The following is a 25,649-nucleotide window of genomic DNA, read 5'->3' as shown; positions in this document are numbered from 1 at the left end:
ACGTTCAGGTTTGGCAAAATAAATTTTTTATATCAGCAACATTGTAGACTTTTCATGACTCGTAAACAAATGGCGTCGGGCACCTAAAAGTAGATGAAAATGGGTTTCTCAATGCCAAAGTCCATTTGAGAAAGGAGGAAGAGATAATGCCAAACTCTGCGAAAAGACAGATAAGAGCTTGGTGGAGGAAGTGTCCCATTCCCAGTCAAATGCTTGCAGACAGACAGAAACAAACTCCCTTATCATTCAGGTTTGGTTTCATCATCTAATCTTATAGAAGGTTTTTTTTTTTTTTAACTCCATTTTGAATAATAGTTTTCGGATTTTGCAGTTAATTAACTATTTGGAGTTTAGGGGACAGCGAAAATGTCAAGGTAATCTCTTCTATCTATAAATTGCTCTTTTGAAACATTTTGTTTTTCCTTAAAAAAGACAAAGAATTACGTCCCTGTCATTGCTGGTTTGAAATGGTAAATAGGAGCATGACTTTTTCAAGACAGAGTAAATTATGTGGAAACTGGAAAGATCTTTTGATGATATCTATGACTATTCCGATGCTGCAAATCATACCCTAAATTTTAATCCCTTTTTATATTTTGCAATATGGTGGTGTATAACTAACTACAAATGAGAATTTGCAGTACTCAATTCCTGTAGAGCAGGTGAAGTATTCTTGGATTTATTTATGCTGACTTTTTGGAAAATCACATCTTAGTTTAATGTTTTCTTGACTTTTGGGAAATTACATCTTAATTTACTGTGTTTTTCGTCTTATTAAACCATCAAGTTGTGGCGTAGGGTGGTGTTGCTGACGCTTGGTTTGTTGAACCCAACCCTGGTTTCAAATAATTTCTTAATGTATCCGAAACATGTTTTTTTATATCAATTTGTGGGATGAAATTTTTAAAATTTATGAAAGAATTTGCTGAGGGGTCAATTCTTCTCTCCATAATAGTCGTCAGCATTTTGGCAACCATAGCGTGCAGATTCAAAAAGGTTTTGTGTCTATAGTTTGCAGTCGGTTCTTCTTTCTTTTCTCATTTCCCATCTACTGGGTTTCGTGGTGAGAGGAGCATGACTGGATCCAGAAGCATGCGCTTGTGGGAAATTAAAATCTTGCTTCCTGATAAAAAAGAAGGAAGCCTGACTCGGGAACCAAAACCATTTGAGCTCAATAATGCATGGTTCACTGAGCATTTCTCCACTCTTTCCCCATCCTTCAGGCTTTTTTAGTTTCGACAGAGTTTTGCAACAGAGAAAGGGGGCTCATGGAATTTGATTTCACTAATCTGTTGGGTGTGGACACGCACCCGTAACGGGATGTTCTCTAGCTGCTTGATATTTCCGTTTCTTATCTTTGGTTCATGATATGGATGTGTTCATCGGATGACAGTTCATACACAAGCAGCGGAGAAGAATTTCCTTGCTTTTCCCTTTCTTTCTTCAAGGCTTCATGTTATTTCGTTACCACTGCTGAATAATGCTTGGAAAAGTTTTACTGTTCCTGTTATAATGACGATGATGATGATCAAGATTGACATTTTTATTATCATCATGCCAATATGTTGATAAATATTAAGTTTTCCATGATAAGTTATGCTTCTGAAATTACACCTGTAAAGTCAAGCGTCAACTTTAAGGGAAGCAAGGTGGAGAGAGTAATAAATACACTATTTTGCCAGACCCTCCGGAAGATATGCTTAAAGCACACCTCAAGAGAAGATGGGCAAGCGGAGATTGTGAAGTCACTTTGCATCCAGTGCTATTGAAAATTAAACCATATATATTCGTCTGACCATTATACACGATGGTTGGCAATGGGCAATTTTTAATCGACAACACTTTGCACCTATTGTTAGCGACTGGCTGAGAAACATTAAAAAATAAGAAGTCTAACTATTAAGATTCCTTTTGTTACTACGAGAAAGGAAATGTATTAGAATTCTAAAGGGTATTTGTCAAGATCAGCAGCAATGGCAGCCTTGCAACCAACGCCAAGCCCCCAGCACATCATAATATTACGAGTGGAGAGTGGGGTTGGGGAGCATGGGAAAGAAGTAGAGAATAAAAAAAGAAAAAGAAGAAGACAACTCAATTGAGAGGAGAGACGATAGAAATTGTGGAGTTGGAAGACATGATAAGCGCTGGAACAACATGAGATGATTATGGAGTTTTTGAACGCTTAAGCTTACACGATTTGTGGTCAGTGGTCATCAATCAATCATCATCCAAAAAAAAGTCCACCGCAGCCAGCACCACCAAAAGTAAACGCCATTTGAGGTTCATATATCTAATTATACAGCCTTTTATTTATTTATTTATATTTTATATCATGTAGTTGCCACTAAAATATCAAATGACCTAACGTCACGCCCGCACTCTCTTCATTTCTGTCTCTCTCTTTAGGTCAATGAGGGGTTCGATTGCAATCTCACATCTTTGTAAGCCTACAAGTTCTCCTAGATAGAATGGATAATCATGTACTTTGCCATCTCTTCTTCCATCATCTCCTCCACCCCCATCCCCCCACCTCCTCCTCCTCCTCCTTATGTCTTTTTCTTGTTCCACTATTTTGGTACCTTAAACTTGAATGATGGTGAAGATAATGGTCAAGAAAGACAGCTTTTCTACTGTGCCAGGCTTGACATATCAAATCATTATAATTCAAAGACCACCGCCCCCTTCGTCCTCTTCCTTGGTCATGTTCTTATTTCATCTTTTAATAGCATCGTTACTGTCTCCTTGCCATGCTGCTACTGTCTGCAATCAAGATGATCACGACTCTCTCTTGTCCTTCTCCTCCTATTTATCATCTCCTTTGAATTGGGATCGCTCCACTGATTGCTGCCTCTGGGAAGGAGTTAATTGCAATGAAACTGCAGATGGCCGAGTAACCAGTCTCTCTCTACCTTTTAGAGACCTTACTGGCACCCTATCCCCATATCTTGCCAATCTCACAAGCCTTACTCACCTCAATCTATCACATAATCGCCTGCATGGTCCTCTACCAGTTGGATTCTTTTCCTCTCTCAGCGGCCTCCAGGTCCTTGATCTCAGCTACAACCGTCTCGATGGTGAATTACCGTCCGTTGATACCAATAACCTTATCCCTATCAAGATAGTAGACTTGTCTAGCAACCGCTTCGATGGGGAATTAAGTCACTCCAACTCATTTCTCTGGGCAGCCTGGAATTTGACAAGACTTAATGTCAGCAATAACAGCTTCACAGGCCAAATTCCTTCCAACGTCTGCCAAATTTCTCCTGTTTCCATAACCCTCCTTGACTTCTCCAGCAATGATTTCAGCGGGAACCTTACTCCAGAACTAGGGGAATGTTCCAAACTTGAGATATTCCGCGCTGGTTTCAATAATCTCTCGGGGATGATTCCTGATGATCTGTACAAAGCGACATCACTCGTACATTTCTCGTTACCTGTCAACTACCTCTCTGGTCCAGTCAGTGATGCTTTGGTCAATCTCACTAATCTTAAGGTTCTCGAGCTGTACTCCAATAAATTTTCCGGCAGGATACCAAGGGACATAGGCAAGCTCTCCAAGTTGGAACAGTTGCTGCTTCACATTAACAGTCTCGCAGGTCCTCTGCCTCCATCTCTGATGAACTGCACCAATCTAGTAAAATTGAATCTGCGAGTCAATTTCTTGGCAGGAAATCTCTCTGACCTCGATTTCTCCACACTCCCCAAGCTTACCACCCTCGATCTTGGTAACAACAACTTTACAGGTATCTTTCCCACAAGCCTCTACTCATGCACATCACTAGTTGCAGTTAGACTTGCCAGTAATCAGATAGAGGGGCAGATCTCACCTGACATAACAGCTCTAAAATCTCTGTCCTTTCTTTCAATTTCCGCCAACAACTTAACTAACATTACTGGGGCTATCCGAATTCTGATGGGTTGCAAGAGCCTCACTGCTCTCATCCTCTCCAATAATACTATGAGTGAAGGTATACTAGACGATGGAAATACATTAGATTCAGCTGGATTCCAAAATCTCCAGGTTTTGGCTCTAGGTCGTTGCAAACTCTCTGGTCAAGTGCCTTCCTGGCTAGCCAGCATCAGGGGACTACAGGTCATAGATCTATCTTACAATCAAATCAGGGGTTCAATTCCTGGTTGGCTGGGTGGTCTGCCTAGCCTTTTCTACTTGGACTTGTCCAATAACCTTCTTTCAGGAGGATTTCCTCTGGAACTCGCAGGATTGCAAACACTAACATCGCAAGAGGCTGTTAAACAAGTGGAAAGAAGTTATCTAGAGTTACCCGTGTTTGTCAAGCCCACAACTACTACCAATTTGCAGTACAATCAGCTCTCTAGCCTGCCACCAGCTATATACCTTAAAAACAACAACCTCAGTGGCAACATCCCTGTGCAGATTGGCCAACTGAAGTTCCTTCATGTGCTGGATCTCAGTGATAACAGATTCTTCGGGAACATTCCTGATCAGTTATCGAACCTCACTAACTTGGAGAAATTGGATCTCTCAGGAAATGACTTATCCGGAGAAATCCCCGCTTCACTCTCAGGTCTGCATTTCCTGTCTTCGTTCAATGTTGCCAATAATGAACTTCATGGACCTATACCATCGGGAGGTCAGTTTGATACTTTCCCCAGTTCCAGCTTTGTAGGGAATCCAGGGTTGTGTGGTCAGGTTTTGCAGCGATCTTGCTCCAGTTCACCAGGAACCAACCATTCTTCGGCTCCTCATAGAAGCACAAACATAAAACTCGTCATTGGACTTGTTGTTGGTATCTGTTTTGGCACCGGTTTATTTATTGCTGCGCTGGCACTGTGGATATTGTCCAAGAGAAGGATCATTCCTGGAGGGGACACGGACAACACTGAGTTGGATACAATTTCCATCAACTCTGGATTTCCTCTCGAGGGTGACAAGGATGCCAGTTTAGTTGTATTGTTCCCAAGTAATACTTATGAGATCAAGGATCTAACCATATCTGAACTCTTGAAATCCACTGACAATTTTAATCAAGCAAACATTGTCGGTTGTGGGGGTTTTGGTCTGGTGTATAAAGCAACATTAGGAGATGGGAGCAAACTGGCTGTCAAGAAACTCTCCGGAGACTTGGGTCTGATGGAAAGAGAATTTAGAGCAGAGGTGGAGGCTCTTTCCACAGCTCAACATGAAATCCTGGTTTCCCTGCAAGGCTATTGTGTGCACGAGGGATGTCGCCTGCTTATATACTCCTTCATGGAAAATGGGAGTTTGGATTATTGGTTGCATGAGAAGATTGATGGTGCATCCAACCTGGATTGGCCCACGAGGCTCAAGATTGCACGGGGCGCTGGTTCTGGTCTGGCTTACATGCACCAGATATGTGAGCCTCATATTGTGCATCGTGACATCAAATCTAGCAACATCCTCCTTGATGAGAAGTTCGAAGCACATGTAGCAGATTTTGGATTGTCCCGGTTGATTCTTCCTTACCAGACTCATGTTACAACCGAACTTGTTGGAACTTTGGGTTATATTCCTCCGGAATATGGGCAAGCATGGGTAGCTACTTTGAGAGGAGATATATACAGTTTTGGAGTTGTTATGCTTGAACTGCTGACTGGGAAGAGGCCTGTGGAGGTATCCAAGCCAAAGATGTCGAGAGAATTGGTTGGCTGGGTGCAGCAAATGAGAAATGAGGGTAAACAAAAAGAAGTCTTTGATCCTCTCCTGAGAGGAAAGGGTTTTGATGACGAGATGCTGCAAGTACTAGATGTGGCCTGCATGTGTATTAGCCAGAATCCTTTCAAGAGACCAACCATCAAGGAAGTTGTTGATTGGCTCAAGAATGTTGGCTCGCACAGAAATGAAAACAAGGGTTAGTGGAAAATGGTCTTCAACACATATTAAACAGACATGTATACCTGCACAAATTATGAGGGTTTTTTTGTTAATTGTTTTCGAATGTAAATGGATAATTTTCCTATCATATGGTATATAGACGTACAGAAAAAGAAATTACAACTTATAATTAGTTATTAACTGAGGAATCTATAAGTTGAGTTAAAGATACAGTCTTATGACTGGAATTTCATCTCCAATACATGCAACCTATCACATAGAAGCACATAAAACAGCAGCTTCTTGCCTAAAACATTAACAACTCCTCATGGTCATCTCCGATACATTCATTACCTGAATCACTGCATTTTTTATAACTGAACCAATTCACTATTTATTTACCTTTTATTTGCAGCAGACCATAGTCATTTAAATGATATTGTCAGTATTTGTTTGGGTGCAATAATGGATTATATTAAGAAAGATCAAGACCACTAGAGGGCCACTCCAATAACACCAGCTAAACAAAATATAAAGCATGCCTGGAGGAGGATTAGTCCACTGCACGAATTGCTAAGATCAGGAGGAACCCATCTTGTCAATATTCGTAGAGAAGGTAAAGTGTTGATGTTCAAGAATGAAGCTATGTAAACACACACACACACACACACACACTTACACTTGAAGACCTATAACTTTTAGTTGGTAGTTGTTACAACATCCTGAAGGTTGAAGAAAAAAATAAGTATATTTTGAGGGATACAACTGTGAATGAAGAGGAATTATATAAGATGATAAAGATGCCTTTCGTTTAACGAATCACAACATTGCAAGTCATATGGGTCTTGAGTAAGCAGATTAAAAAATTCTTATTAATCAAAGCAAATCGCAAATCGTAAATCGAAGTAATAGCACCATCAAAACACCTCGAGCCATCTCTTTTCATCAAAAAAGTAAACTACAAAACTGATAAAAGCCATCGCAGTCCTCAAAATGTTCTTCTAAATTGCCAGTTCATGCCTTTAGAAGTTTCATTTGAACAATGTAGGCCATCCAATCTTCAGCTTCTCTTCAAAGTAGCCATTAAAAGGAATGGTAATTAAATAACTAAACTACAAGATGAGATTCTCTATAGTCTTTAGCAAACAAGATAAGATTCTCTATAGTCTTTAGCGATGCAGATGTTTATCTCTTCAGGCATAATGATGCATAAAGCACTAATCACTTACTTTTAGCCAAATTCTAGCATTCGGTTTAAAAATAACAGGCTAAGAAGGACAACAGAACCCAAATATCAAAGAAAAAGAATTGAGTGGTCAGGGATGACGCGTCAATCACTAAGAGAGGAAGAGAAAAGGGAAAGCATAATAACTTACTTTAATGAACCAACCTTTAGCATCTGGAAGTTGAAATTGCTGCTTCTGCCTTTGTCAACTACTAGGTCATTTTTGCAAAGTAGGCATTAAAACAAACAGCTAGCCTGCAAAGGACACACTAGCCAGCCATGAGCATAAATTGATATAAAAGTTTGCTAGAGAAAGAGATTATCTTAAAGTTCAGTGTTGTGCTTGAGAGCAGACAAAAGGAAAGAAAAAAAGGTGTTGATTGGACAATGATGAAAATGATGCGTTCAGGCAATAATGAGAGAACAAGTTCCGTCTGTCTTCGATAGAAGAAGAAGTAGAACAGGAGCATTGCTGCTGCTGTTGCCTGTTGCCTGTTGCCTGTTGCCTACTAAATATATGATCTGTTGCAACTTTGAGAGGCAAAAAGTAAAACAAGTACTCCTGCTACTAATGGATCCTCCATATAGCATGTAGTGTTGTAATGTCAAAAGTAAAATGCTTGGCAATAGCAATGGCTATGGCAATGACAGCCATCTCCAATTCAATCCCATGTTTCCATTTTGGGTTTCGTACGAAACCCACTTTAGAGGACTTGAATGTGGTTGAATGAGGTGTTTTTGAGATTCTTAGCGAGAATGAAGCCATCAGTGGTGCTGAAGATAGCTCAAGTGTTTGGGAAGCGAAGCTATGGAGAGTGGCCAAAGGAGGAATATGTTCCTCATATTGACAGGTGTCAATGGTGCTATCTGCCCTTAAAAAACATGTATGAATGAAGTTCTGTGTGCTTTTACTAATGCGCTGCTAACTGCTAAAAAAGTAAAAAACCAGACGAGGTATGTCTTATGATCATCACTCATCCGGCTTACAGATTGCAATTGAAACTGGAACTGTACCCAGAGTATGTGCTCATGTACTAGGTTTTTATCACATGCTATACAGTATTTCAAATTTGGCCGGTGATGTGTATTTGGAAAATTGTATTTTTTTTTATACGCACATACATGGCTTTTTGGTTAGAAAAAAAAAACATATCTTTCTGCGATGTTAATATGTTTCAACTTACATACTCTTTTGACAGCCTTTCAAGTCCTCTTGGCTTCTCATGCTAGGCCAAATTAAAAAATAATAAAATAGTTTTATGGTAATTAAGAGAGATTCTATATAATACGATTGTTATGAAATAAGAAAGATAGTCATCTTCATATATATTTTATCTAAGATAAGATATATTTTTATTTTTAGTGATACATGTATCTAATGTGTTTATACGCTAATATTTACCTAAATTGCTATATATATTGGGTAAAATCTACTATGACTTAGAACCTGAACTTGGTAACGAGACTTCATTTTTATTTTTATAATATAAGTGTTGGATCCAAAAAGATTAGAAAAAAAATAGGTATAAATCTGCTTAAAAATTTATGTTGATTAAAATAAATTAAAAAACCACCACTCATACTTAATAAAACTACATCGATTTAGTCTCAAATTAGCTTGCTGTGTTAAAAAACAAATCCTAAAAATTAGAGTGCAAACCATAAATTTATCACATGTACACGTTAATATGAACATAAAAAATTCACATTTTTGAATGTCAAGAGACATAATATATTTATATATTTTACAAAATGTAATTTTGGCTCAATAGTTATTATCCTTGGATAACAATTAAAATTGATTCATTTTCCTAAATGAACTCTTAAAAATATTTTTTGAAAATAAAAGTTATTAACCAAGAATAAGTTGGTTCATTTGAAAATAAAATATTTTCCTAAATTAATTTTTTTATTTAATTTTGATATGGAAGTCATTAACCTAGAATAATAACAAAGATTGATTTGTTTATTTTAGACTAACTTTAAAAAATCAAATTTGAACACAAAAGCTATTAACTTAGAATAACAAAAAAAAAGTTTATTTTATCCCAAGGGGACTTAGAAAAATTGACTGAAAGGCCATTAACCTAGAATAATAACTAAAACTGATTCATTTATTCTAGATAAATTTGAAAAAAATTGAATTTTGGTATGATTTTGATGTGAAAGCCATTAACCTAAAATAATGATCGAAATTGATTTGTTCATTCTAGGCCGACTTAGAAAAAATCAAGTTTTAATATAACTTTTGATACAAAAGTCATTAAAATAGAATAATAATCAAAATTAGTTCATTTATTCTAGGTATACTTTAAAAAATCAAGTTTTAATATAATTTATTTATACAAAGGTAAGGTCATTAATATAGAATAATAAAAAAAAAATTATTCATTTATTCTAGATGAACTTTTTAAAAAATTAGTTTTTAATAACATCTTTCCCGTTCAAAATCACATTAAAATCATAAAACAACTTCTCAAACCCAACATTAATAATATTTCTTGACCATCTACATATCATTAATCAAACCAAATTATCATAGAATACCATATACAATATTAGCAAGATTTTACTTCCACTAATCACTTGACAAAACCAAATCGACACTAACTTCCAATCTCATCATCAATAATATTTCTCAACCATCCATAACACATCATCACCTAATAGAAATCATCCTAAATAATATTCTAAAAATATTAAATATTCTTAGAATAATAATTTTATAATTTAAATTTCTCAACTACAAATTGTTATGAATCCATAGATATAAGATCCAGAAACTCACATGCAAGTTTCAATGCAATCTCAAAATACAATCTCAGAAAGTTAAAAAATAAGATTTAAAATAAAAAACGTGATACAATGATTTATTTGAACTGAGATACCAACATTATTGAAATTCTAATCCCTACCTAATGATTAGCAAATCATAAACTAGAAGTATATGAAAAACATCATAAAAATAATTATTATTTTATATAAGTCAATTTTAGTTCTTTAAAGAACAAAAAAATATGAGCTTTTCTCACACACATAGAATTTTTTTTATGAAATCAAAGTTAAACTTAAATACAAGCTAAATAACACTTTTTATAATATATAAAAAAAATCCTAAATAATTATGAAAAAATAATAAGAGATTTCTAAATAAAATAAAAGAAAAAAATCTTAAATCAATTAGGAAACTAATATAAATTTCGCACAATAACTTCTAAATTTTATCTTAAAGGCTTTTCGATGTTCAATTAACCTTAAATTTTAAACTAATATAAAAAAAATTCTTGAAAACTAGTAAAATTTTAGTACTATCTAAATTGAAAATTATGACTATTAGCATAAAACTATATATTGGAAAGAAAAAATCAATCTAAAACCAACCTTAATTTCATTGAATAATAAGGATTATTACTACTGGCTTAAACTTTTCTAAATAAACATGAAAATATTTATAACAGTTATTGACTCTTAATTTTCTAGTATATAGAAGTTGAAAACTTCAAAAATTCTGCCAAAATATCCTCGCAATCTGAGGATTAATTGCCGCCACCTCTATAATTATATCGTCAGCCCTAAGTCTAAAATTTTAAAGGCTCCAATTGTACGAGAGATGAAAGATGTCTCCGTTGATAACATTTATCCAGTTCTTTAGGCATAGCTCAGTTTCAGATTCCGTCCAAGCTTCTACTCTTGTGCTGCTATCATTTTTCTTCATTTTTTTTCTTGAATGAATCAGATTCCAGGTCATATTCTCATGCACAGTGACTCAGGGGCTCGGATACTTGGAAGGAAATGACCTCTTGACACAGAATGGATATCAAATTCCGAGTTAAGGAAGCATGCAGTACAAGTTAAATTTACTAGAAAAAGAAATGAAATGATACCGAGACAATAAATCATAAAAACGGACGTTCCGGTGGCATGAGCAATCTCCTGCGAAACTCTTACTGAGAATACACAGAAGTCATTTGCCAAAAATCCTAGCGTACCTGTTGAGGGAATGAATTAGGCGTGGCAGCCTGCATATATGCTGATATTTTCTGCCCAGATGAAGATAGCATAAGCTAATAATATCAATGGCAAGCATGGATCTAGCTAGGTATCTGTCATGGAAAATCTTCCATTAATGCCTTGATTGATCTGTGTTTAAAATCCATGTCAGTTTCGATTGGATGCTTATGACATGCAAATCGAAGGTTACAAATAGTTGATCAACACTGAATCAATCGGTTGCTACTGAACTTTTAAAATATTTGGGTCAGAAGTATCTTTTGTGTTATGTTAAAGTCACTGAATAATGCACCATCCATCACAAAAAAGGGAACATGCTTAATTTTAGACGATGGGTCCTTTAAAATCAGAAATTCGTTTTAAAATTAGCATTTGCACCGGCAGCCGCAACAAAATTAGAAGTTTTTGCCAAAGAAGAAAATTGTAAGACCCATTATATCCAAGCCCAAGTATAGCCCAGGACCCCCACCCTAACTCTGTATTTAAGATAGAAGTCTGGCTAGAGAATTTGTATTCCCTTCTCCTCTTTTCCTTTCCCTGCAGTAAATTTTTCTCTCAAATATACTAAGAATTTAGCTCCATCTAAACTTAAGCTTTTAGGTTTTAAGAAGGATTAAAAAAACAAGTATCTTCCTTTTTTGTTATTTCTCAATTAAGGATTTTATAGTTTTTGGATTTTTATTATGATTTAGTGATTGAAAGATTTAAGAGATTTAATTGATATTTTATAATGTTATTTGACTTTAAATGAACCGATTTATCGCACCCTCGCGGCAGAACGCGGCGTCATGGAGACCCTCGATTGATTTTAGATTTTTTTATTTTGTTTTTGTGAATAAGAGAATCGTTGTCTAATATTTGGTCACTAGAAAATCTAACTGGTCTTTTAGAGATTCTAAGATAAGGGACTGGTTGCGTAAAAGAAAGCTATAAGCACCCTCAGTACGCCCTACCTAAAGTAAGCTGCTTAGTATTTGGTTTGCTTTATAATTGTTATGGTGTTGGTGTTTTCTAATCCCATTAGTTTTTCTAAGTTTGATTCAAACTAAATTTATTAAAATAGAAATCCAAGGAGATTCCATGTGTTTTAAAAGCTCATCTTTTCTTTAGTATTTTAAGAGTTTACTACTCGTAAATCATAAGGAGGAGGGACAAAAATTTAGAAATCTAGAACACTTTAAAAACCTATTTTTACCTTAGTATTTTATACTCTCATGGCTCGTAAACCGTGGAGTAAAAAAATTAAAATGTCCTCGATTATAATCAAGGCTTCTTTCAAGGATGTGTGATGACTTATTATCCCTAAAAAATTATTTTTGATATTTATCACTTAGGGTTTATTTATCTAAATATTAATAGTGAATAAATAACAAGTTATTCCCATTAAATATTTTGAATATTTACCACTTAAGGTTTCTTTATCCAAATATTAACAGTGAATAAATAACAAGTTATTCCCATTAAATATTTTGGATATTCATCCCTTTGAGATTTCTTTATCCAAACATTAACGGTGAATAATGGATGAATTCCCTCCAAAATAATTTTTTTTTATTTTTTTGAAATATTAGCCAATATCCTTTGGAGTTTTACAAACATGTTGTAAAATCCAGAAATGTAAAAAAATAATTTTTGTTGTGTTTAAGAAATCCACGCGAAAACATATTTTTGAAACTTTCAATATTTTTTATATAAAAAAAATGTTCAAAGCATGATAGGGTATTGGCCGTATACAACACACAAGAAAATATTTTTATATTTTTTTATCAAAAAACACAAACATCACAGTTAATGGAAATAGTAGATTTGACCGGGTCGCTTATGCACAGTAAATATATAATTAAAGTGCAAAATGAAGAGAATGTATGGAAACTTACTTGGCGCTAATATATAATTAAAGTGCAAAATGAAGAGAATGTATGGAAACTTACTTGGTGCTGAAATAGATGAAGGAGATGGCACTGCAGTTGTTGAACCTAGCCGATGGTTACCTGTTCTGGCGAGAGAAAAAAACAATGGCCACGTTGGTTTTAGCCTCTTTTCCTTGCTTATTCCTATTTTCTTCTCTTTTTTTTCCCTCCTTCTCTATTATGCTTTCTTTTTCTTTTTTTTCTCTTTTCACAGTAGCGAACACTCTTTCCTCCAGCAAGTGTAAGAAGAGAAGAGAACGTAAAGGTCCCTAAAGCCTATGCTATTCTCGCAGCTAGAACACTAGAGAAGAAACACCTGCAGATCCTGTTTTACAGGAAATGAAATAAAAGATCGAAATACAACTCACGTGTGCCTCATTGCTTGCTAGTAACTGATGGACGAAAACAATAACACTGAAGCTGTGATGTGCTGGTGGAGTCTGTGTTCTCTTGCTTTTTCTTGTTTTTTCCTGCTACCTGCCTCTATTTTTCCCCTCCTCCCCAAGTTTAGCAAAGGGTTTATATAGCCTAAACACAGCTTTTATATATGAAAGATATATTACATTAACTCTAGGGTGTAATCTTGGGTGAGCAAAAATAGAAAACCAGAATATTTGATTCCGATTCTGTGATCGGTAGTGATTTCTTTCCAAGTTAGAGGATGGTGCGATTTCTTTCTTGAGCCAGCTGCTCTCTTTGAAAGGAGGCAATAAAAACATGGTCTATAGCTATCCATTCAAGCGAGAGAAACATGAAAACCAAACAGGAAATTGCAGATAAAAAGGAAAGGAAAAAAATGGGCTAGCTATGCAGATAAAAACATGGTTTCTTCAATTTCTTCCTTTAGAAAAATTCCTTCTAATTTTTATCTTCTTATTTTAACACCTTTTCCATGTGATCCTTGGTCCAAAAAAAATTTCAAATTGGCTTGCAATTGGTCTTCAAACTTTAAGCATCTTGCGATTGTATCCCCGTAAACTCGGGCAAAAACAAAATCCTTCTCACTGCAGGAATCCCTGCTGTCACACCAGTTATTCAAACGAAAATATCTTGAGCTTCTGATATTGAAATCAAGTGATTTGAAATTTAAATTTATCTACACATCCAGGACTACAACTTTGATGAAAGAGTTGAAGTGAGATAAAATTGTTTTGGAGAACAAAATATGGTAGTAATCTGGTTGATCAAAAAAGGTCTCATGATCTAATTCAGAAACTAAAAACGTCGAGGATTCCGATATGACTGTGAGTATGACCTAAGAAAAAATCAATAAATTTTGTGATGGAAATAGAGTTTTTAGTGCAAAACTCGGGTCAAGATCCTTCTCGCGGCAGAATTCTCTACTTTCATATTGGATATTCAAATGAGAATATTTTAAACTTCTGATATCAAAATCAAGCAATTCAAAAGCTCAAATTTATCTACGCATTCAGGACTATAAATTTGGTGAGGATTCAAAGTGAAATAAATTCATTTTGAATAATAGAATTGCAACCAAACTCGCCTGGAAACCTTCTTACGACAGGATTTTATATTTTCACACTAGATTTCAAATAGGAATATATTGAGCTTCTGACATCGAAATCAAGCGATTCAAAAGCCCAAATTTATCTACGCTTCTAGGACTATAACTTTGATGGGGAGTCAAAGTGAGATAAAATCTTTTTAGAAAAAAGAATCTGACAGTAATTTAGTTGGTAAAAAAGGCTCTTGATTTGACATTATTGAGCATCCAAATCTGACTGAAAGTCTTTCCTAAAAACAATGATCCTTAAGACCTAATAAAGATGTAGGTTAATTTTTCAACATGTCATGAGTGATAGAATATAGCTAGGATGATCAGATATCATATGAAACCAACTCAGAATCAGAGCCTAAGTTGGAACAAAAAATTATGATAACAACAAGAATAATTTTTTTTTAGTGTAAATTCTGAGGGATTTATATGAAGACTCCTTATCAATCTAAAAAACCCTGACGTTTTTGGCAACAAAGAAAAAGGATAAAGAGAGCAGAAAATAACTCAAATAGGGTTTTGAAAAAAATATTTATTTCTCTGTTTTTGTCAATCTTCCAACAAACATGAGCTAAACTCTTATACTTAGTTCAAAAGAGGTATACACCGTCTCCAACATGTGGGATCCAAAAAAGAGTAACATAAAATTAATTAGATGATTGGAATTATGGATCTTAAAAAATAGATCGGTTGTTTTTAGGATTTACAAATTTGAAGACTAATAGATCAAGATTTTGATCAACCAGTTGGTCTAAATCAGCTAACCAATTGGCTTATAGTGGTGGTCAACCAATTAATCATTTTAGTTGACAGGTTAATCCAATAGTAGAATTTAATCGGGTGTGTTAGGTTTGAACAATTTAGGGTATATTCAGGATTAATTAGGTGAATCGATCAACTTTATAACTATGTTTTGGTCTTTAGGTTTAGAGTTTCAATCTCTCCTGTTATTTATTTTGAGTGTTTTTTTGTATCCGTTATAGGTTATGTTGAAGTTCCTGCTAGTGATTCTCAATAATCTCTAGACCTGTATATGTTTATCTTTTGCTCTATTTTTTGGAGGAGTGAGAGATAATATTTAATGGCACCAACCAGTGGTGACCAATCATTTCACAATAATCGAGGTTGCAAACCTTATCTATTATCGGAATCTTAGGGTTTTGTCTGTTATTTGAGCCAATAACTTTGTCTAATCTCTTACATATATTCTATTATTATATGTTATTATGCTTAATATACATGTGTGTGTGTGTGTGTGTGTTTTAGTTCTTATACTTATAAATAACTAAAATGTACATTAAATATTATTCTCTCTCTCAGTTAGTTGAACTCACTCCTCTATTATAATATTATTTCAGGTTCTTAACTTCTATTAGCATGTTGATCTTTAATTCAAAGTTCTTGCAACTTTATTTATTGGTATATACTCCTTTCTTGGCATATATATCTTGTTTGTTTTCGGGATGCTTTTCTTATTTTTATGTGATTTGATGTCTTAGACTTTCTATTATTATAATGTTTTCATTTAAGTTTAGTATTTTATTTCAAAGATTGGATTCTATTTAATATAATAAGTATTTTAAATTATGAATTGTTTTATTGGTTTTGAGAAATATTTAAAAGATTATGAAATGCTACATGAATTTTATATATATTTGTTTTATGATATATATGCTACGAGACTTAGCGTTTGCCGGTCACATACTCAAGATTAAGGTTATGAGATAAATCATACATATCCAATATATATTTGATCACAGATCTTATAAGATTCCAACATTTCTGATGTTCACGTACAAAAAAAATAGCTGGCATGTGGACTGAACCCTGTATAAAGATCACATTACAAAGATTCAGTTTAAAATGGAACATGAAAGAGTAGTGCAGATGATCCACAGTTACAAATACAACTCAGTAACTATATGGTAGAATTTTCCCTCATATTCTTTGCAGGTTGTAACATATACTCAGTGCATATTACTTTTCAAAAAAGATTAATTCACTAAGAGGGAGACATTAAGTAAAAGAGAACAGCAGTACAGGTTAACGTAAATTACGCCTTATCAATAGGCAAACAACATTTGACAGTCATAATAAAAGATTCAAATGTGTCCCTTCATATTAATTTTCTTATAATCAGCTCCACTGATCTTCATACATGCTTGATGACCAGTTGGTTGGTGAAAAAAGAAGAGTCTAGTTATGAATTTAATTATTCGATGATCTCCTGTGCTCTGTGCCCCTAGAAACCCGCATTGGATGGCTCTACAATCATGTCAAAAGAAGGGAATTGCTGCACTTACCAGGAGAAAATTCAGAGCAGCTTGAGAAAATAGACATGTCACCACGCCCTTACCCCATGAAACAAAACCTCATTAGACCTGATATGTGAGGTCTTATTATGCATAACTAAGAGATATATGTGTGGGCAAGGAAAGAAATCAAGAAATATATGTTACAGCTATAGCTAAATTACTTTATATGCTATAGCTGGACGACTAATCATCACCCTGAATATACCAGCAAAGAAGTATGGTGGCACAACAGCGTAGGATGTAGATAGGAGCATGTTGCTCCTTGACCAGGGCTGCTCACTTGTTGGTGAAGCCATGCCTCTTGGAATTGGATCTCCTTATAGTAGAGGCCTTTTTCGCCCCACTGCACTTGTTGTATACTTGTAACTTAATCTCAACCATGCCTCGTAGATGTTTAAGCTATGAGGTATCTCCAAGAAAAGCTCACCGAAGAGCTTGAAGAAGTCTAGGGTGTAAGGGATGTATATATATATATACAAAACACAGTGACATTAAAAGACCAAAAGCCAATTAAGAAATTAAGAAAAGTTGATCGTGTTTTGAAGGAAAACAACAAGAGGAGTGAACATGGTCAGTTTTCAAAATTGAGGGATTTACATGAGAAGATGCACTACAGTTTCTAGTATAATTTTGTGATCTTCTATGTAAATGTAGATCAGTATGGGGGAGTGAACACAGGGTTTAAGCTTTTAATAACAATGGTACGTGCAAATTAATGTTTTTAACTCCTAGAATTGTTGTAAAAAATCTTGTATTGTAGTGTCATTAGCTGGGAAGAGTCAATAGATTAAGCGTAAATGATAGATTAGAGAAATGACATAGGTGTGCATGAAAGGTGGAGGTCTACTTAATGAAGACAAGGCATTAGATTAGGTCTATAGAGATATGATCCCAGCAATTTGACCTCATTTTTTAGGTAGGAAGCTGGTCTTGTTGGATTCCCTAACTATACCGAACATGGTTTACAATCGCAACAAACATGTATTATTATTAAAGAAAAACTATATTTTTCAAGACAGACAGCTTAATTATTCGGAGAAAATAAAATAAATATTTCTTTTCTTGAGCAATCAAGTAATCCATATCACTAGAGCGATAATCCACCAAGTAAATTTTATCAATCCATCGTAGTAAGAATCTGAAGGTTCAAAACTTATTTACAAAGTGTGGCCCATATCTTAAATTAAGCTCTCTTTTAGAAAATTATTGAATTAGCTCCTTAAATCATACTATTTCCCCTTTATTTCACACTTGCTATTAGTTAACTTCATATGTAGTGCACATTTTATGCAATGAAAGATGGAGAAGTACAATTCAGATTTCTAAATCTTTAGGCATTCGGTTGCGATTTCTTTTTTATTGAGGACTCAATTGGGATTCATTATATGATTCTTAAATCTCCAATCATTTATATCCTTCAAAATCCTAATCAATCACAGATGCTATAATATATGGCATGTTCTGTCTTGGCTAGCTATCGTTTTGGACTGTAGACAAATTAAATCAATTACTTAAATCACACAAAAATACAGTTAACTTGCTACTCTAAGCAAAAGGGCTTTTGAGACAAGAATATGTGAACAAAATTAAATGATCACATGCTTATAAAAATAGACAGCATCATTACATATCAAAGTATAGTTCAATTGTAAGAAGGGAAAATGTGACTAATTAATTTTTAGTGATTTGGATACCGATCCTTTAACTCTCCATAATTATCATTTGATTGGCCGGTTAACCTAGGCAATCACTATCTTTATAGATATGGTTGTTGATGATTGAGCTACTCTAGAAAGATCATTACCAATATATGGTCTGTCTCAAGGTTTCATTAATATAATATACTTGATCACAAGTTCGTAAGAACTTTAAGTTTGATTTGAGTTTTCCACGTTTACTTTTAAGTTGAGGTGTTTGGACTTTGTTGCTGAGCTAAGATACTAAAGCTTCATTGAAATGAGGTATAATAAAAAGAATGGGAACAAAAGGTATAAAAATGTGTATTTTGTGATATCGTGTGTTGTATGACTTGTTTTGTGGTCTTGTTATTTAATGACTCAAGATATTTATATACCTCAATCACATGAAATTATCTCATAAGATGTAAAGTTGTATACATACCTTGAGGGTATAATCATGAAAAATACTCCATTCTACCACACATGAACCTTGTAATATTATTTGTTGAGTATAGGTGCTTGGATAGGGTAGCATTGTACTTACCATTAGTGGTATTTGTTTGCAAGACAAATAGATGTGTGATAGTTATTGGTGAGAAAGCTAGGTACAATATTAATAATTTATGTGTTTGTAAGTATAGGAGGTTGTGACACTATACTGTCAAAGGATCGATGAAGAAGTAAGCTTATGGTGTTGCATCGATTTCTTGAAAATCATAGCACTAATGATGTATACTAGTGTTGGGCTCTTATGGAATTCATTCAAGATTCAAACCCAATTAAAATAATTAGGGGTTAGATCAAGGTCTAACCCAAATGACAAGGCTCAAATAACATAGCAGACAACTTGGTTGTTTATAATTTGTTGTTGGGCTAAGGCTTAAATTACTTAGTGTACAACCAATCTACTAAATTGTTGTTTGGGCCAAGACCTTCTCTTTGTTCCATCAACTTGATGTCATTCCTTTAATAAAATAAGTGTGGTTAAAGTCAATTAGATTGATAAAACCAAACTAAATAGTTCTATAAACAAATACAAAGTTAAGTTAGTTATGAAGGGTTATGCTCTAGTGTTTGTAGTGAACTTTTCAAAAACTTTTGCACCTGTAACACGACTTAATACAATCAGAATGCCACTTGTACTGTTAACACAGAAGGGTTAGAAATTTTATCAGTTAAATGTAAAATTTATTTTTTAAAATGATTATCTATATGAGAAGATTTTTATAGAACAACCAGAAGGTTTTGAAGTTAAGAGGCAAAAAGAAAAGGTCTACTTGTTAAGGAATAAATTATGTAGTCTTAAACAGACCTTTATGGCATGGTATAATAAAATTGATGAATATCTTCATAAACTTGGCTCTGTTAAAAATCTAAGTGAGGCCATATTATATATAAAAGAACATATGCAAATTTAATTATTATATTTGTTTATATTGATGATTTACTGATAATAGAAAATGATGAGAAATTGATAAAAAAAAATTCAAGATTGAAATACTTAAAGTATTTGAGATGACAAACCTTCGATTGATGTTCTATTTTTTAGAAATGGAGGTAAAGTAAAGCCATGATGGAATATTCATGTCTAAAGAGATATGATAGGGAGATACAAAAAAAATTCACATGAAAAACTGCAAAAGCACAAGCACTCTTATGAATTAAAAGAAAAAATTCAACAGGGATGATGAAGTGAACAAAATTGATAAAGGTCAATGTATGAGCTTAACTGGATGTCTAGTGTATCTTATAGTAACAAGATTTATTATTACCTTTATAGTAAGTTAGCTCTCACATTTCATGTATTGTGACAATGACAATGAATTGCATTTTCAAGTTACCAAAAGGATTGTAAGATATATCAAGGGTACAATGAGCTATGATATAAAAATTTTTTATTTCAAAGTTTTATGCTTCATGGTTATTTTGATAGTGACTAAGCAAGATCTGTGGATGATATAAAAAGTATTACAGGCTTTGGATCATGAATGTTCTTTTAGTGTTAACAAAGCAAGATGTTGCTTAAAGCATAATTAAAACTGAATATGCAATGACTATTGTTACTAGAAATCAAGTAATCTGTATCAGGAAAATACTTGCAAATTTGTAAATAGATTAATCTAAGCCAACACAAATTTATGTTGACAACCAGGTTCTAATTTTTATTCCAAATAATCTTGTTTTTTATGGTAGGACTAAACACTTTAAAATCAAGTTATATTTTTTAAAAGAAGTCTAGAAAAAAAATGAAGTTATTCTAGTTTATTGTAAAATTAATGATCAAACTGAGATGTATTAACCAAATCTCTTTCAAAAGTAAATTTTAAAGAATTAAAAAACAAGCTAAGATATCTGTTATTGTTAAAACAAAGATAATGATGAGTGTTGAAAGAATATTTTAAAAGTAGCAGAAGTTTAAGGAGAGTTATTGAAAAAAAGATTAGTTATAGAAGATTTTTAGTTGAAGATAAAATCTTTAAAAATAAGTTCTGATATTACTTTCTTGTTTTGTTATTAGAAGCTTATTATGTAATAGTAAATTTGATTGTTTTTATGCTAAACAAAAACTCTATTTAAGAGAGTTATGCAATAAATAACATATGATCTTCTACACAACTTGTCTTTCGTTAGTTTTGTTCTTACAATTTGTTATAGGATTCAACAAGTAACTTAGGCAACTAGACACTTTATCCATGATGAAGCATAAAATTCATCTTGGCACCATCGCCAGCATCATTTGCAGCAGAAACCTCTCGGAAAGAAGACATTCGAACAATTCGCTCCTTTCCCAGTCTTACCGAATTAACATAATCTGTGGGGCCATGTGCAGCAATACCAGGGAGTGCCAGTCCCATTATCCTGACAAATACCATCAACCAACTTTCTTTGTACATTGGCCCATATGTGTAGCCGACTACGAAACTTCTTATTAACTCCCATACAGAATTCAGATGTGCCGAAACAACATTTCTCAACCCATAGAAGTTGGGGTCTGGCTCCTCATCCAATTTCTTCAAATATGTAAACCAAAAGGAAGAAACAAAATCATCAGGAAAATAAACCACTTAGAAAAAAAAGACGTTTTAAGATAACAATGATCACATGAGGAGCGGTGGATGTTGTTTCTTTGCCGGTAAATTTCTTGGTTAAGAGTACCAAGTGACTATATTGACAAAAGGACTCTGATTCAATCAGAAGATTTCTTCGTATTCTGCCATTAGAATTGTGAGCAGGTGCAGTGACAAATGCCTCAGAATGGAAACAGCAGGCTTGGGATGTTTCAGGTTCTTTAAAAGGCAACATTTCAAAGAACTGAAGCATTTTATGCAGATAGTAAGAAAAAAATTAATTGGAAGCAGAATGCACGTACTTGTTCAATATAAAGGCTGTTGTAGTAAAGGCACACTCCGAAATGCTTATACAGGAATGTTTTGTCATCGCAAGGCAATCTAGGGACAAGATCATAGCTGTACACCACCCTGAAGTATTTAGGAACAGGATACTCCAAATGGGCTTCCATGAACTTTGCTAGCTGCAAGTTCCCAATCCTTGGCTGCCCAAATGTGTAAACCCCAAGCAACCTTTTCATTATATCCGTCTGTTGGTGCAGCACCAGCATAGTTGGGAACAAAACAGCAAGTGCCCCACCTAAGCTATGCCCAGTGACGACAAATTTCGCATTCTTGTGCTCCATGAGTATGCTCTTAAGCTTCTTTCTCATAGCATAGTACGCAGTCTTCTTCACCTTTTCTGACAGGAGCTTCTTATGACCTACAGCAGTGCCCTCCTCAGAGGCAGAAAATTGGTGCCGTTCGTTTTCTTCCATGTCAGAATCAGTATTTGATGATAGTGATCCATATGCATCATAACCATGGTTGAAATTTGTGCTCTTCGTCTGAAGGTGATTATGGAAGGTGGTCGTATCTGCTCTGTTGCCCAAACCTAATGCTTCTAAGAATCCCATATGGACTCTTCCCAGTTTCGGAATCTCGTACCAAGAGTAATCGAAATCAGTAACCCAATCATCAGCGTCAAAAAGTTCCGTGCCCCGAAAGCTGATCAATATTAAGTTTGCATCTTTGGGCTTGTCACAAAGTATGAACACCTGAGTGGACATTTCCTTTTGAAAATCTATCAAGCCACAACAAGATGAAAAGGCACCAAACACTTGATCAGAAAGCGAAGTAGATTTTTGCTTAAAACCAGGTAAAGGAACATTATTTTTTTAAACCGTGAAAAGAGCTGGCAAAGTTCCAAATCTTCCATAACTTCATTCAGAATGTGTTGCTTACCATTCCAGCAGTTGTAGAAGTCCACAAAATGCATCTGTTGTTTTGTCAGAAGTTCACATTATTATATTGGTTGCTTTCAGAAACGCATATGTTACATCAGCCAATCGAAATTACATCATTCAATGTAGCTAATTCAAAACAAACAGGAAAAAAAAATTGAGGGGGGCAACAGAAGTTAAGAGTCACTTGCCTTCCAGTGTTGAACAACAATACTTTGAACAACTTTGGCGTTCTCATAAGCTAATTTGGATGCCATGATACAGAGGTCCATAAGAGCGCGGTTCCCTATTTCTTCTGTGGCTATTTTCTCAGCAGAAACCGAATTATCTAGTTGTTCAAGCAAGTTTTCATCTCTGTATAGGTCTATCCGCCCATCCAAATGCCCAATTGTACTTATAAAAGTCTCTGTGTCTCTCTGTGGTGTCATAACCTTTCCTGCATCCCCATGATCATCAGAACAACCTTTTTAGTAGACTAGTAGTGTTGTAACCACAACAAAGTCTATAAAAAAGTTTCCAATAAGACAATTGAAATCAGTTCCTAAAATGATGATTTTTCAATTGCATCAACCCGATTCAAAACTGGCCAATATAAACTGCATTATAAATTGCCAGCGATGAACCTAGACTATTTCCCTTTCATAACCATGTCAGAGCAATTCTAGTGTTTCTTAAACCATGTAAAGGAAACCAAGCACCAGTTCAATCTACATTAATAAGTAGACATACAAGCATGTATCTTATAATTCAAATTAAACAGTAACAGAAAGAAAGGGAATTGACCGAAGAGTATAAGCAGGATTGGCTATATTACCTTGGAGAAAGTTGAGAAATAAGCCCATGATGCCACCATTCTGAAACAGGAGGTTGAGAAAGAAATCAGCGACGAAGCCAGTGTACTCCATGGGCTTGCCAAATAAAGAAATGATCTTCCTAACAATAATAGACACCAATATTATCCACCTATGATCAGCGGCCTCCCCACCCATGATTCTCTCTTCCGAGCTCTCCAAGAATTTCACACCACTCCCCATGTCAGCCCATACCATGTACCTTATCAAATCCAATATTCCTCCCTTTTCTGGGCTCACTATCAGATAGTTAGCAATGTTCATTTCACTCTTATCATCATCATTGCGGTTTTCTTCAAATTCTGTAGGAGTACTAGTCGCAGCCGCCATGAATACTTTCTCACTCGTCTTTTGGGTGGACTTCCAATATTCAAGATTGTGTTTTAGTAGGTGCTCAAGATTCAAGGAGTACTTAGGAGCATTAAAGATGTTGATCACTTGGTGGAGCAAACTGAAAGAGGACATGATCTTGTTAGAATCTGTCTCGCTATGCTAGATAAGCCATCAATTGGTTAGCAATGCAATTCCGATTCTTGATGATCTATTATCTTGGCATGGATTCATAATGGTGTTCATGACGTTCCTTATCCTGTATTTCTTGATTTAGAGAGTGGAGATATTGCAAGCAAAGATTTCAACATGTAATGTCAAATTAAGGTTGCTGGCAATCAATTTTGTCCTTTCAGTTAACAAACATTAGCAAGGTATGCAGCTGAGTTTGCTTAAACGCACTCAATTCCTTTTTACCACTCCACGCCACGTTCAAGCACTGGTTGAAGTGTCAGTTGAAACCGAAAAGTGTGGCTCCAGCGACCTCACCGATGTGGTGATGATAGCCAATAGCAATAGAGGTATTAGTACTCTTGTTTCTGTTTTCTTTTCTTGAAAACAACAATCCGCTACGTTGGCTACTTTCCGTGCTGTATCACGCTTTGAATCATTTTTTAAACATAAAAAAAATGTTGTTAGCATGTTTTTGCAGTAAAAAATTAACTATAAGTTAAAAATATTAGACCTTACTTTTAAAAAAAAAAATGCTAAGACAGCAATACGAATATATCCTCCTCAACCCTCGCCAACTCGCAAAATCTATAACATGAATGACGAGAATATGGTATTATTATATAAAATGAAGAAAAAAATTATTAAATTTAATTTTTAAATAATTTAATGTTAAAAAATAAAATAAAAAATTAATTTAAAAAAAAAGTGAAAAAACAGCTCGAATCAATTTAAATAAACTGGTCAAACTTGCGATACAACTCATGAGAACACAATAATCTCATAAAAATTAAATTAAAATAAATTATAAAACTCAATTTGTAACCAACCCAATATTAAAAAATAAAAATTAAAAAAATATCCAATATTAAAAAATAAAAATTAAAAAGTGTCATAAAAGTGCTTAAAGTCCACCCAAGAAAACCTTTTGAACTCATAAAAGTGCCATAAAAGTGTCTAATGTCCACCCAAGAAAACCTTTTGAACTCATGACGGGGATCATAAAAACTAGATAACCTTATAAAAATAAAATTAAAAAAAAATTATAAAATCTAATTATCAATCAATCCAAAATAGAGGATGAAACTAGAAAAATTTAAATTTAAAAGAAAATAATAAAAAAATACTAGAGACAACCCAGATTACAAGACTGCAATAATCTTATAGAAAGAGAATTGATAAATATAAATTCTTTAAGGATGTTAATAGAAAATCAATTTTTTTAATAAAAAAATAACTTAAGTCAACCTAAACAAAACTTCTAAACCCACCACTCAAGTCATGAAATTGGAATCAACTCTTAGAATGTAAATAAAAAATTTATAAAACTTAATTATCAACCAACTCAATACTAAATGACGAAATCAAAAAACAATTATTTAAAAAAAGTCCTGGAAAATCCATGTCAACTCACGACCTAGGTTATAAAACTGTAATTACCCTATAGAAGATAAATAAAAAAATTATGAAACTTATTTTTTTAAAAGTTAAATATTGAAGGATGAAATTGAGAATTTTTTTATAAAACAACAATT

At 34.2% G+C, this 25,649-nt stretch overlaps 2 protein-coding genes and 1 long non-coding RNA gene across 4 annotated transcripts; 2 read left to right on the top strand and 1 right to left on the bottom strand.

The window, feature by feature from the left end:
- The first annotated feature begins 80 nt into the window (after nucleotides 1-80).
- LOC105130844 (uncharacterized) lies at nucleotides 81-1,573 on the top strand. The gene is made up of 3 exons (XR_843323.1): nucleotides 81-250; nucleotides 332-374; nucleotides 1,224-1,573. It is a non-coding gene; the product is annotated as an uncharacterized LOC105130844 (long non-coding RNA).
- Nucleotides 1,574-2,050: 477 nt separating this feature from the next.
- On the top strand, nucleotides 2,051-6,024 carry PSY1R (Leucine-rich receptor-like protein kinase family protein). Its single transcript, XM_011033534.1, has one exon. The coding sequence runs from the start codon at nucleotides 2,591-2,593 to the stop codon at nucleotides 5,855-5,857; it is 3,267 nt and encodes a 1,088-aa protein (XP_011031836.1). The 5' UTR covers nucleotides 2,051-2,590; the 3' UTR covers nucleotides 5,858-6,024.
- A 15,001-nt stretch (nucleotides 6,025-21,025) lies between these two features.
- LOC105130842 (uncharacterized) lies at nucleotides 21,026-24,416 on the bottom strand. 2 transcript variants are annotated; one of them, XM_011033533.1, is made up of 6 exons: nucleotides 23,577-24,416; nucleotides 22,954-23,198; nucleotides 22,764-22,797; nucleotides 22,287-22,602; nucleotides 21,842-22,247; nucleotides 21,026-21,482 (listed from the first exon to the last, which is right to left on the bottom strand). In XM_011033533.1, the coding sequence occupies exons 1-6, from the start codon at nucleotides 24,076-24,078 to the stop codon at nucleotides 21,159-21,161; spliced, it is 1,827 nt and encodes a 608-aa protein (XP_011031835.1). In that variant the 5' UTR covers nucleotides 24,079-24,416; the 3' UTR covers nucleotides 21,026-21,158. The 2 variants fall into 2 exon arrangements, with proteins under 2 accessions (XP_011031835.1, XP_011031833.1); XM_011033531.1 differs by having other exon boundaries at nucleotides 21,842-22,602; nucleotides 23,577-24,415.
- Nucleotides 24,417-25,649: the final 1,233 nt, after the last annotated feature.

This window comes from Populus euphratica, unplaced genomic scaffold, assembly GCF_000495115.2.
Source record: "Populus euphratica unplaced genomic scaffold, PopEup_1.0 scaffold43.1, whole genome shotgun sequence".
Classification (NCBI taxonomy): Eukaryota; Viridiplantae; Streptophyta; class Magnoliopsida; order Malpighiales; family Salicaceae; genus Populus; species Populus euphratica.
Note: the sequence above shows the minus strand (reverse complement) of the source record. Positions and strands in the feature narration are given on the sequence as shown.